This window comes from Panonychus citri, unplaced genomic scaffold (assembly GCF_014898815.1).
Source record: "Panonychus citri isolate SS breed McGregor unplaced genomic scaffold, ASM1489881v1 Contig00138, whole genome shotgun sequence".
NCBI lineage: Eukaryota > Metazoa > Arthropoda > Arachnida > Trombidiformes > Tetranychidae > Panonychus > Panonychus citri.
Window position 1 is genome coordinate 3,033,218 of NW_026515543.1, and position 12,316 is coordinate 3,045,533.

At 31.0% G+C, this 12,316-nt stretch overlaps 4 protein-coding genes across 5 annotated transcripts; 2 read left to right on the forward strand and 2 right to left on the reverse strand.

The window, feature by feature from the left end:
• Positions 1–170: 170 nt before the first annotated feature.
• LOC128393354 (ceramide synthase 5-like) lies at positions 171–2,632 on the forward strand. The gene has a single exon (XM_053353524.1). The coding sequence runs from the start codon at positions 291–293 to the stop codon at positions 1,353–1,355; it is 1,065 nt and encodes a 354-aa protein (XP_053209499.1). The 5' UTR covers positions 171–290; the 3' UTR covers positions 1,356–2,632.
• A 1,400-nt stretch (positions 2,633–4,032) lies between these two features.
• Positions 4,033–6,248, forward strand: LOC128393352 (phosphoglycerate kinase 1-like). Its single transcript, XM_053353522.1, has 4 exons — positions 4,033–4,350; positions 4,530–4,776; positions 4,843–5,168; positions 5,255–6,248. The coding sequence occupies exons 1-4, from the start codon at positions 4,289–4,291 to the stop codon at positions 5,865–5,867; spliced, it is 1,248 nt and encodes a 415-aa protein (XP_053209497.1). The 5' UTR covers positions 4,033–4,288; the 3' UTR covers positions 5,868–6,248.
• Positions 6,249–6,437: 189 nt separating this feature from the next.
• Positions 6,438–9,241, reverse strand: LOC128393347 (uncharacterized). The gene is made up of 3 exons (XM_053353517.1): positions 9,035–9,241; positions 8,429–8,969; positions 6,438–8,337 (listed from the first exon to the last, which is right to left on the reverse strand). The coding sequence occupies exons 1-3, from the start codon at positions 9,152–9,154 to the stop codon at positions 7,298–7,300; spliced, it is 1,701 nt and encodes a 566-aa protein (XP_053209492.1). The 5' UTR covers positions 9,155–9,241; the 3' UTR covers positions 6,438–7,297.
• Positions 9,242–9,644: 403 nt separating this feature from the next.
• LOC128393353 (uncharacterized protein F35H12.5-like) lies at positions 9,645–12,288 on the reverse strand. 2 transcript variants are annotated; one of them, XR_008326124.1, is made up of 6 exons: positions 11,546–12,281; positions 11,370–11,466; positions 11,007–11,310; positions 10,773–10,944; positions 10,214–10,705; positions 9,645–10,067 (listed from the first exon to the last, which is right to left on the reverse strand). XR_008326124.1 is itself a non-coding variant. In XM_053353523.1 (5 exons), the coding sequence occupies exons 1-5, from the start codon at positions 12,006–12,008 to the stop codon at positions 9,949–9,951; spliced, it is 1,155 nt and encodes a 384-aa protein (XP_053209498.1). In that variant the 5' UTR covers positions 12,009–12,288; the 3' UTR covers positions 9,645–9,948. The 2 variants fall into 2 exon arrangements, 1 of the variants encoding a protein (XP_053209498.1); XM_053353523.1 differs by lacking the exon at positions 10,214–10,705 and having other exon boundaries at positions 11,546–12,288.
• Positions 12,289–12,316: the final 28 nt, after the last annotated feature.

The window sequence follows — 12,316 nt, forward strand, 5'->3', positions numbered from 1 at the left end:
GGGTATCAATTGCATGTGAGAGAAAAAGAGTTGCGATAAATTAAATCATTAGTCGATTCTAATTTAATAACTTTGGTGGAAAAGTTGAATTGAAATGAGAAATTGAAATTTGTGCGCATGCGCCTGAGTCTGCGCACATCGATGATTCTCTTGTTTTCTAGACTGTTGTGTCCATCACTATGAGATGAGGATTCACTGAGAGAATCACTTGAGGTGAATTAAATGTGATTTTTGAATCAAAAACAAATTCTCAGTAAATACTAATTATTTTGTTTGTCACCTTACTAATCATGGGTTCAGTCAGAAATACAATCAACAGATTAAGTGATGCCTTTTGGTCGGAATCAATTTGGTTACCTCCAAATGTAACCTGGAAAACCTACAGTGATCGTGCCGGTGGGATTAACTACGCCCAATTTAATGATATCTATTATTCCCTGTTAACTGCTATCGTAATTTTATTCATTAGGGTGACCCTTGAACGTTTAATATTCCGACCAGTTGGAAAAGCCTTAGGAATTAGTGATAAACAAAGGGTGAAAGTTGAACCAAATGAGATCCTAGAGAAATCTTTTAGGATCAATAATCGTCCACCACAGTCAACCTACATCGGATTATCTAAACAGTCTGATTTATCGGCTAAACAAGTTGAACTTTGGTTTAAACGTCGTCGATCCTACAATAAACCCACCATTCTAACCAGATTTACTGAATCATCTTGGAGATGTACTTTTTATGCTTTCACCTTTGTTTACGGAGTTTGGGCTCTTTGGGATAAACCATGGACATGGGACTCTATGGAATGTTTTGTTGATTATCCTCATCATTCAGTGTCCACTGAGATTTGGTGGTACTACAATATTGAACTGGGTTTTTACATTTCCTTAATCATATCACAATTTTTTGACGTTAAATATAGTGATTTTTGGCAAATGTTTATCCATCATGTGGTCACTGTTTTACTGCTCTGTTTCTCTTGGGCCTGTAATCTTCACAGAATTGGTACTCTTGTGTTAATCATCCATGATTTTGCCGACATTCCATTAGAAGGAGCCAAGATTGCCCGTTACCTGAGGAATCCTGTACTAGCTAATATTGTATTCGCCGCTCTACTCGTCTGTTGGATCTACTCAAGACTTGGTCTCCTACCAACCCGGGTGATAGCTTATTCAACATATTATGCTCTCTTTATCCTTCCAATGTTCCCTGCATATTATATTTTTAATGGTCTCTTATGTGCACTTCAAGTTTTACACATCATTTGGACTTGGTTAATTCTGAAAATTGCCCACAATGCAATATTTGTTGATGGAGTTAAAGATTTACGGGAAAGTGATGACGAAGATGACGATTGATTAATTGATTAAAGAAAAACATTTAATGGTGATAATGAGATCAGCTAAATCAACAATTAGAAAACAAATCACTGCAGGAAATCATCTTTCTTTTATTATTACCTTTATTATTATTATTATGCTGCTTATGGTAATAATAATAAAGTTAATTGTTCAATTGTTAGCACAAAATTTATATCTACTATAGCAATTTAATCTTTCTAATTGTCCAAACAAAAGTTTAGGTTAAGGGTATCAAGATGAGATTGATTGTGTTTATTGTGATTATTTTTCATTGATTGTCATAACAACAACAATCTATTTCTGATGATAACTGTTTTCATCATCAGCATGATCAATGGAAAATTAGATAATCATAATAATCATGATTAGTTCAATAACAGAAACATAATCTCATGTGAAAATGTAAACGTAACCAGAAAGAGAAAAACTTAAATCAATTTACTATTGATTGATTATTTCGTTTAATCATTCAATAGTAAATTGTGAGATTATTAATGAATATATAATATTTGTAAAAACTAAATCTTTTTAACATTTTCTACTATAAAAATATATCAATGATTTGATTTAATTTAATCAAACAATCAAATTTTCTGCTTAAACAAAAAGCCCAATTAGTTTAGAGCCAAAGTCAAAAAAATTTTTCTATTCAATTGTGTTAATTTGTCTTCACTTTCTGGTTACAATTAAGGTTAATTAAATTTTTCTTCTCCATTTAAAAAGATTAAATTGTCAATAGTAAATAAGGTCTAACAATCAATTAACTTTTTTGTTTTATTACCAATTGATTTAAGTGAAAAAAAAAACTGAACTGAACAATTAGATTTAAATGAAAATTTAAAATCAAATTGTATCAAAGCAAATCAAAACTAATTATTCCCAAGTGATTTCTAATCAAAAATTGAGACCAAATGATAATTAAAAGATGCCCATAAATTGAGAAAGATTAACACAACAACAATTAAGAATTGGATTAATACCAAACCGAGGTAATTAATCATCATTTTTTTATATTCTATTTACCTAAACTAGCCAATATCAAACAATTAACAATTAAATGGCTGGAGAAAAAAAAAACTAAGAAACTTGATCAAATTGATTGTAATTTAATTGTAATCAATTGGATTGATTTTGATTTTGTAAAACAATTATTAATATGTACAAAAAAAGATTGTATCTCATCAACATCTTATATTAATTTGAAATGTACCAACAATTAAGTCAAAAACAAAAAATAATAAACAAATTAATTGATTGTACAGATTAATTGATAATTAATATTTGTTAATCTATTATTTAATTTTCACCATAATAGTAGATAGAAATTTGGAAAATCAATTAGTTAATTGTTTTTATTGATTGTTTGCCGTTTCCAATAAAATTACATCTAAATTATTGAATTGTAAATGATGATTTTATATCATGGAAAAGGAAATAATAACAATTAAATAAATGATAAAGTTAATTTACTTTAAAATTGAGGAAAAAAATTAAATCAAATGATTAAAGAAAAGTTTAAAAGGAAAAGGTTAATTTTTAATAAACTTCGTTCTGTACAATTACAGTTGACTGATTATCTTAATTCACAATTAACAGTTTGTAACATTAAACAAATGCGGATAAATTAACCATTTTAACTAATTGGTTGATTGTTGTCACTTAATTTTGTTTCCAGTAAATTGTTAATCTGAATAAGAATCACGTCAACGACCCAACAATTAGAATCAACTTTAATTTTCTTAATACCTTTTCCTTTCTGGTTCATCTTGATTGTTATGAAATTAAAATGTCACCTTAATTGTTATGATTGTGTTGTTATTATGATTGTTGATTAGACTGTTTTCCTTTCTTAATCATTAACTATCGTAATCATAATTAACTATTTCTGGTGTATATTTATATATATAAATTGTTGGAAGTGTTTACCTTTTTTTAAAATTATAATCACAATTAAGATCTACAATTTACTCATCTTAATCATGTTGAATGATTATCATTGTTACAATTAAAGATTAATCTTAATTGTATTCATCTCGAAGTGACAATTAACAAGACGAAAAAATAATCTTCACAATTTAATTGAATCTAATTTTCATGTGATAATCAATTTCCAATGTAAAGTTAATTGTTTCAAGTTAAACAGAAATTGATTTAATCATTTGATCCTTTTAATTGTGATCTCATTTTTTTATCAATCAATTGTCTTTAATCATTGCCACTTTTTGATCTGATCGTGAGTTAATATTAACAATCAAAGTGATTGTTACAATTAGGATAATCTTTATGATGATCATCACGAAATCAATTTCTTAGCAATTAATTATTTACCAGTAGATTGACATTGATTTGATTCTGTCTAATTTTTGATTAGTCAGATGATAATAAGTTACAATCAAAATTGATTGTAACCTTTAACTTGATACAAATGATGATGATGATTATAAGCTATTGATTAGGTAATTAATGGTGTAATTACAAGTGAACAGGTAAAAAGGAAACACCAAATAAAGTAAATTTAACCAATAGTAGACAATTTAACAATCAACAAAGTCTCAAACAATCAATTGATTGGAAAAGGAGAAGAAACAAAATTCAATTGATTTATTGATTTTCTCCAGTATAGATTTGATTTTTTTCTTCCCGAAATCTAAATCTAAATCAATTTCGCAATTAGCAACAATTTGCCATTCAATCATTTCCAGTATCTGAAAATTAATTTAATTCCAATTAAATCAAATTTAGAATCTTAATTTTCTTAATTGCTCAATTTTCCCCTTTTCGGTTATGTAATTTATGAATTTACCCTCAACCGGATTGTTGATTTTGCTCACAAGGGAAAAGCTTTTGTTTTCAAGGGCGTTTGTTGTTTTCTCCTTAATTTGGTTTAGTATTTCAACAATTAGTAAATTGTTTTCTCCATATTGTCCATCATGACCCTACGAAAATTAACTATCGATAAATTGAACCTTAAAGGTAAACGAGTTTTAATCAGGTAAGAAAAAAGGAGAATTATTTTCTTTCAATTGGTAAAGAAATTTTCTTTGTGCTTTCAATTTATCGTATCCTTTTGTCTTATGATGATTAAGGTTTTTGTTGATAATTTCTGTGTAATTTCTGTCAATTGTTTAATTATAAGTGTTTCTAATTTTGTTTTATTTCATCTTTGATTAGGGTTGATTTCAATGTTCCCATGAAAGATGGTAAAATTACCAATAACCAACGTATTGTTGCTGCTTTGGATACCATTAGATATGCTCTCGATAATGGTGCTAAATGTGTTGTTCTGATGTCGCATTTGGGTCGACCTGATGGACAGCATGTTGATAAATATTCACTTGATCCGGTTGCTAAGGAGCTTAGCAAATTACTTGTTCGTGACGTTATCTTTTTACAAGATTGTGTTGGTCCTTTGGTTGAGGTTAGTTAACTCAGTCATGTACTTGCCTTTTGAGTTTTAATTTACGTTGGTTGTTTTACTTTGCAGCAAGCTTGTGCTAATCCGAATCAGGGTTCGGTGATTTTACTTGAAAACTTGAGGTTCCATGTTGAAGAGGAAGGTAAAGGTAAAGATGCTAACGGTAAAAGCTTCAAGGCAACTGAAGATGGAATCAAACAATTCCGAGCCAGTTTAACGAGACTCGGTGATGTTTATGTTAACGACGCTTTTGGAACTGCTCATAGAGCTCATTCATCGATGGTCGGTGTTAATTTACCACAAAAAGCTGCTGGTTTCTTGATGAAGAAAGAATTAGAATATTTCGCTAAAGCATTAGACAATCCTGAAAGGCCATTTTTAGCTATCCTCGGAGGGTAATGATCATCTCACTGAAACTAATATCCAAGAAAATATTTCTAGAATTCAAATTGATTTTTGTGTTTTTCTCCTTTTTCAATAGTGCTAAAGTTGCTGATAAAATCCAATTGATTGAGAATCTTTTGGATAAAGTTAATGAAATGATCATCGGAGGAGGAATGGTCTTCACTTTCCTTAAAGTATTAAACAATATGAAAATCGGTGGGTCTCTTTTTGATGAGGAAGGAGCAAAGATTGTGACCAAGTTGATGGAGAAAGCGAAAGCAAATAATGTCCAGATTCACCTACCGGTTGATTTCGTTACAGCTGATAAATTTGATGAGAATGCTAATGTTGGATCGGCAACCGTTGAATCAGGTATTCCTGATGGTTGCTTAGGACTTGATTGTGGTCCTAAATCAGCTGAGATATTTGCTCAAGTGATTAGACGAGCTAAGACAATTGTCTGGAATGGACCAATTGGTGTTTTCGAATGGGAAAATTTTGCTAAGGCAACAAAAACCGTCATGGACGAGGCTGTCGCTGCTACTGCCGCTGGAGCCATTGTGATTATCGGAGGTGGTGACACTGCCACTTGTTGCGCTAAATGGGGCACCGAAGACCAAGTTAGCCACGTTAGCACCGGCGGAGGAGCTTCGTTGGAGCTGTTGGAGGGTAAAAATCTACCCGGTGTTGCTGCTCTCAGTGATCCATAGACTCCCCTGACTCTCGTGTCAATTGTTGATCATCTTATTAATAGTTAATACACTTCACAGTCAATCAAAATGCTTATTACATTATTTTAATTTTCTCTAGTGATTCCAGTTTCATCTTAATCGATTCTGATTAGACTTGGTTTAATCTCTTTCTCCGTGTGCATCACACAATTAACATTTTCCTTTGGATATTTTAATGAGATATTTTGGCTTCCATACTTTTAGCTAATCATGAAAAATGAATCATGCTAATTATCTGAACCATTATATCTTCTCCTAGTTCCTAACTTAATTACCTTTCTCTCCGTCATTTGTGATCAATTGCAATTAAATCCCTTTCAATAAATTGAATTGTTTGCCATTTGAAACAAAAAGATCAAATCAACCAAGGAAAACTAAATTTATTTACAAAATGATCAAATCAAACAAACTCTTTATTTAATAATAAAAAAACTCTAATCAAACAATTGTAATAATCAACAGTCACTAATCAAAACCTCGACTATTAATAGATCATTAAGACCAAGGAAATTTAAACTAACCATAAATATCGAGTAACAATCAACGGTCTCAGATCATTTAATTAATTTTATTGAGAAAAATAATTCAACCATTAAAATAACAAATCAGTTGATTAGCCAATAGTTTCTTCAATTGTATAACATTTATATTCACTTAGTTTAATTCATACATTTGTTGAAATGATTCCAATTGAACAATTGGCTTGCAACAATTAAAGACTAGTTGACATTTTTTTCTTTATACAATTAAGTGATCATCAACTTTTACAATTATTATTCTATTAATAATCAAATTGTTTTCCATTCGGTTTGAAAGAGACAAAAACAAAACTACTCGATGTAAAATCCATGAGCAACCAAATGAATATTAAGATAATTAGATGAAAACAAAATTGTATTCGATCGCATCCTGTGATTAATTAACTGATTGGGTTAATTTAAATGGTGAAATTTTTCTTTTCACTTTCCTTTTCCTCTTTCAGCTCTTCGGCCATTTTTTTTAAAGGTTCATTGAAGTTATAGTAACCAAGACAAGCGCTTCCCAAGGTGATTACTCCGAAAACGAGTAAATTTGGGTTCATATGATTCCACCAAGCCATCGATTGGATTAATTGTGATGATCAATTGACTCACTCGAAAAAAAGAATTAACTTAATTCAAACAATTAACCAAAATTATAAGAAAAAACTTTCACTTTAAAATGAAAACAAACATTTTGCTAATCAGCTGATTAGTGACTTTCCATTGGTTGATAACTTTTGGAGGTAAAAATTGAAATTGTTACGCGTTAATTGTTTAGATTTGATGTGAATTTATTGATGGCAAAGTAATTAAATTAATTTCTAGTTACAATATTGTACAGGAAAAGAAGATGATTTCTACAAAGGTTAATTATTTGTATTCGATTTCTCAATCGGATAGTGATTCTAATGAAACTTTCGATCGACAATTCGATCTTGTGAATATTAAGGGATTCGGTGAATTGTCATCACTTTCATCTTCATCATCGGCATCACTGATTCCATCACTACAAAGATAATTAATATAACCGTGGAGATTTTGATTACTGTTGATTGTTTCCTCTTTAAGGTTAACTTTGTTTTCCTTTTGTATCTTCGTTGGTTCATATTCGAAGAAATTTTCATTTTTTTCGTGCTCATTGTCACTCGAATCAATTTCTATGGTGAATAGAAGACGATCCTCATTACAATAAGGTGGAACTGATTTCCAAAGTGTTTTCAAAGTTGGAAGAGCGAACACTTTTGAATAGAATATGTAGCTGACTCCATAATCGAAGGCACATTCGGCCTGAGCTTCGTTCGCTTTTTGTAAAATATCAAGTAAAACTCGTTTATCGGCATTATATGGTTTTCTTTTCATGTAAAGATGAATCCAGAGGATGGAAATTAGTGTCATGGTGAGAACGGTAAAGTTCATGTAGATTAAGTTATACATGGTGATTGTAGTTATCTGATAAAAGAAGACACCAAATGTCCAAATTCCGGCAAGACAAATATTCTCGATGAGAATGATCAGTAAAAATGTATAAGTTCGTCCAGCGTCTTTCATTTGAAACATTAAAGGCCAATAAATTAATGATGGTATTCCATAGATAACAAAGGATAATAACCATAGGAGAACTTGACCTTTTTTCGAGCCACATCTCCAATCGATTATCGCCTTTTCATCGTTAATGATGACATCAAGATAAGACTCTTGAGCAATATGGAAAACCCAACAATTGAAAGTAACTGCATGAACCAGAATGAAGATAATAATCCAAAATTTAATAACAGTCGTAGCCAAACAAAAGGCCAAAGCCCGACTGGTAAACATGAAGATCCATCCAAGACGAGCTAGAGATGCGTTAACGAAACCATCATCTCGACGTTTAATCGCTTCCAACATGGAAAGTAAACTTAATATGGAACCAATTAATTCACCGGTAACTGGATTAGAGAGAGAGAGAGAGAGAGAGAGAGAGAGAGAAGAGTCAAATTATCATAATTGATTTGGAACTTATTTTAAGCATCAACAAACCCATTTTACTATCTTGAGTCTCTTCCCCAGTCCACCCGATGTTAACGAAGATGATGTAAACCTGAAGCGAAATACCGAGAAAGCCCGAAAACATGTCCTCAAAAAACTCGAGTAGATCACAATTGATTCCCATGTTAAACACTTTCTTCCTCTCATAAACTGACCAAACATGGTCACAAATCCGTTGGGCAGAATAATGTAAAGTATCTAGACACTGTTTGATTTGCCAAGGTACCAACATGAAGCCATTAACCAATTGGACGATTATGTTTTTCCGTTTAAATACAAATTGAGAATCAATGAGGTGAGTTAATAGCAGGTAAAAGGTACACATAAGAGTAGGTAAGATTAACATGAGAATCGAGATTGATAAATAAATGAAATCAGTGCTATTATTGTATTCGTTTGCTTGACCAATGTCCTCGTACAATTTATGAAGCCAAACGGAAAATTGGAACAACGAATTAGCAAATAAAAGTTGATATCTAAACTTAGTAGTCACATAACCGTACCAAATGGAGATCTTATATGACCAATGTAACTGTTGAGAAGAAGAAGAAATTAACACTTGATTGATTGATTTAAATTGTTGTTCGATTTAGTTACCTTAATTTTTCTTTTTCTTGGTACACGATCTTCCGATGAGATTGATTGTTGATCGATTTGTTTGGGTAAATCTTCAATCTTTATTTTGATTTCCTCTTTTTTTTGTTTCTCCTTTTCCATGGTTAATCACAATTGTCAAAATAAATTGTCATCTTATCTAATCAACTGATTTAATTCAAATGACAAAGGTAAGGTGACAATAACAATCTCTTTTCAATCATTTGTTAAATTCATTTCATTGGTTACAACAAACAATCAATCTAACGATTAATATTTTGTTCACTCATTCATAAGTTTTTCCTCTTAAATTGTTGTTAATTGCTTGGGTTCAAATCAATTTGAATTATGGTGAACATAAATAGACTAATCATTTGATCAACAAGTTTTTGCAACTTAATTGTTAGTCTCTCCTCTTCATCACCTCTGGTTATTTCAGTTAATTAATTATCGATAACAATACGTTTACTATTTTCGATTGATGAGTTTTTTTAAGATCTCGAATCTAAAACAATGAGATTTCGTTCATGATTATCGAAGGTGAAAACTTTAATTGCGGAAAATCAGTCAGAATTGTAGATATTCAGGGAAACAGAGAATTACGAGAAAGATATTGGATAGAAAATTAACTTTAATTGCTTAATTTTTTGTTTATATTAATCACTTTGCAATCTTTTGGACATTTGTCTTGCTTTCTGGAAAACTTCGTTCGAAGTTGGTCATTTAAAAAACAGTTAATTTCTTGATATAATTGATTATCGTTTTCCAGAAAAAGTTATCACAATATCTTAGAATCTCATTTTACGAACAAGTTTCTCCTGCTCTTCTTGTTTCTCTGAACTTTGATTAGAATATTCCAATGATTGTTTCGATTGACAGCCGATCGAATCTACTTCGAGTTTAATTTGTTTCTGTTGTCAAGTAACATCACCGAGAAGTTGTTCGATTGCAGGGTTAACAATATTTGCGAATTTCAAAAATGCATAATGTCCACCTCGTTGGAATTGAATTATTTTCATCCAATCATCTTGAGAACCTGATTAAATATTTGAGAAAGAAAACATAATTAGAATCAATTTGAATAATTATTACTTTTTTTCGAAATGAAATTGTTAAGGCCACACAAAGATAATAAAAATTTCGCTCCCGCCAAAGTTATTGAATCGCATTGAAGAAAATTACCTTGGAGTAAATTGGATTCCAATTCAGTTATAACCCATTTTTTTGAATCATTAATCAGTTGAATTTGTTGCATTTAATTAGTAGATTAGTTTGATTGGTTTTCTAATTTTTCCTGGTGGTTATTGACATTTACATAATTTCGTTTGTTTAATCATTTTAGTTGGACAATTTGAAGATTTTTAAGGTGAAAGGTGAAAGTGAATTAAAATTTTGATTGTAGTTGATTTTTTTTCATTTAATTGTTGTTGCAAAGTATTTAAGAGATGCAGAGCCATCTATTGGGTTGGAAATTCAAAAGTTTGGTAATCAAGTTAAATTAACTTTTTTTTTGGTTAATTGTTAGTGGATAAATTGCTGTTTTGTGGCTAGTTTATCGACTTATTTTGTTTAATTGCTCTTCGATGGATTGGTTAATGATAGTTGGAAATTGTTTGAATGGAAAATGTCCACCGTCAATAAACTCGATCACGTTAATCCAATCATCTTGTTTTCCTTGATTTCAAATGATTAAAGTGAATTTAGGTAAATGATCTGAGTGATTAAAGTGAATGAAACTTACCTTTCATGAGACAATTTCCATTGGCATCGTATTTGGAATAATGTGATTGATTAGCACCAAGAATCGAGGCCATTTCATAGAAACATTCTTTCTCTATGACTCTATCTTTGTCGCCGAATATCAATAATAATTTTGGTCTTTTTTTCTCAACAATTAGTAAATTTCCCTCTAACTATCGAGATTAAATAAATAGTTCGTTGTAAATCAACAATAAATTGCAAATTCTTCACTTACTCTTTCAAATTCTGCAAAAAACATGATAACTGCGCTGAACAAAACACCATCGAGATTATCGAGACGCATTGGTGAACGACCGAATTTCAGAATATATTTACCAAATTTATTGAAAATCTTTCTACCAACCGGATTGAGCCCAATTCGAGCGATATTATCGGCAAACCACGAAGGCTTAATGGCCCGAGTACGTCGATGTCCCCCTGGACTTATCAGAACTATTGATTTCATTGGAAAACCTTCATTGGCATAAATATCGAGACCTGGATAAATGCCGCTACTATGAGTTATCAGCATATCTAATCTGAAGGAATAGCGAAATATTTATCGATAGTTCGGACAATTAACAGTATTTCAATTTACTTATCAACTTTGATCGCTTTAAGAAAGTCCAAAATATACGATTTTCTCTCATGGGTTGAGTGTCGAAAATATTTAGTAGAATGGATAACATCATATTCTTCAAGTACATTAAAATAAAACAGTAAATTCAATTCAAAGATGTAATTGTTGGATTGATGGACAAATCTACAAGTTACCTGGAAAGTTTGGTACAATCATACGAACTCCTTTAAGTGTTAAGTGCTTAATCATCGATTCGTAATCCTTATGTGAACCTGGAGCTCCATGAAGAGCAAGAACAACCGGAGCTTCATCATTATTAGTAAAATCTTTAGTATCAACATATTCAACATTAAAAGTTAATCCTTGTTTCGGTGCACCAGCATAACCTTTTCTGGTCTCTCTCCAATTCTGGTACAAAGATCCACAGGTTTGAATGGTTATGTGTTTAACGGAGGCCAAATTGGGTTCGTTCGGTTTACCCTGAGTTGATGTTTCATAAGAACGGAGATCATAGTGTCTCCAAAAGTGATTAGTTAACTTGGAAACATTTTGAGTAAACAAAACACCGTTACTATTGATCATCGATAATGAGGTAACTCTCGGTAGAAAGACATTAAAGGAACCATCACAACTATCAAGGAGTTTAGAACTAACCATTAGGAATAACAAATGACACTATTAAGCAAAATTCACGTTGTTAATTAACTTGACTAGATTACAAATTGATACAAAGGACACAAAGAGCAATTAAGTACTTGTTGAATAGTTGGTTCATTGATCGTTGTTGATTCTCAGTTATTGTTCATCTCATTGCAATAAAATAAGTTCAGATTTTCTTAGTTAATCAAATCTAAAGGAAATTCGATCACTTCAAAACGACTAATTGGCTGAAAAATCTCTCAATTAGGTGAAATTGAATAAAAATTAATTCAATTTATTAAATTATCAATTGTTTTGATTGAAAC

Bases quoted from the DNA above. Each gene is read 5' to 3' on its own strand.
- LOC128393354 (XM_053353524.1), top strand. From the start codon at position 291: ATGGGTTCAGTCAGAAATACAATCAACAGATTAAGTGATGCCTTTTGG.
- LOC128393352 (XM_053353522.1), top strand. From the start codon at position 4,289: ATGACCCTACGAAAATTAACTATCGATAAATTGAACCTTAAAGGTAAA. The intron at 4,777-4,842 runs GTTAGTTAACTC...TTTACTTTGCAG, and splicing joins GTGTTGGTCCTTTGGTTGAG to CAAGCTTGTGCTAATCCGAA. The intron at 5,169-5,254 runs GTAATGATCATC...CTTTTTCAATAG, and splicing joins TTTTTAGCTATCCTCGGAGG to TGCTAAAGTTGCTGATAAAA.
- LOC128393347 (XM_053353517.1), bottom strand. From the start codon at position 9,154: ATGGAAAAGGAGAAACAAAAAAAAGAGGAAATCAAAATAAAGATTGAA. The intron at 8,970-9,034 runs GTAACTAAATCG...TCTTCTCAACAG, and splicing joins CAAGAAAAAGAAAAATTAAG to TTACATTGGTCATATAAGAT. The intron at 8,338-8,428 runs GTTTGTTGATGC...TCTCTAATCCAG, and splicing joins GACTCAAGATAGTAAAATGG to TTACCGGTGAATTAATTGGT.
- LOC128393353 (XM_053353523.1), bottom strand. From the start codon at position 12,008: ATGGTTAGTTCTAAACTCCTTGATAGTTGTGATGGTTCCTTTAATGTC. The intron at 11,467-11,545 runs GTAACTTGTAGA...ATGTACTTGAAG, and splicing joins GATTGTACCAAACTTTCCAG to AATATGATGTTATCCATTCT. The intron at 10,068-10,772 runs GTAAGTTTCATT...ATATTTAATCAG, and splicing joins TGGAAATTGTCTCATGAAAG to GTTCTCAAGATGATTGGATG.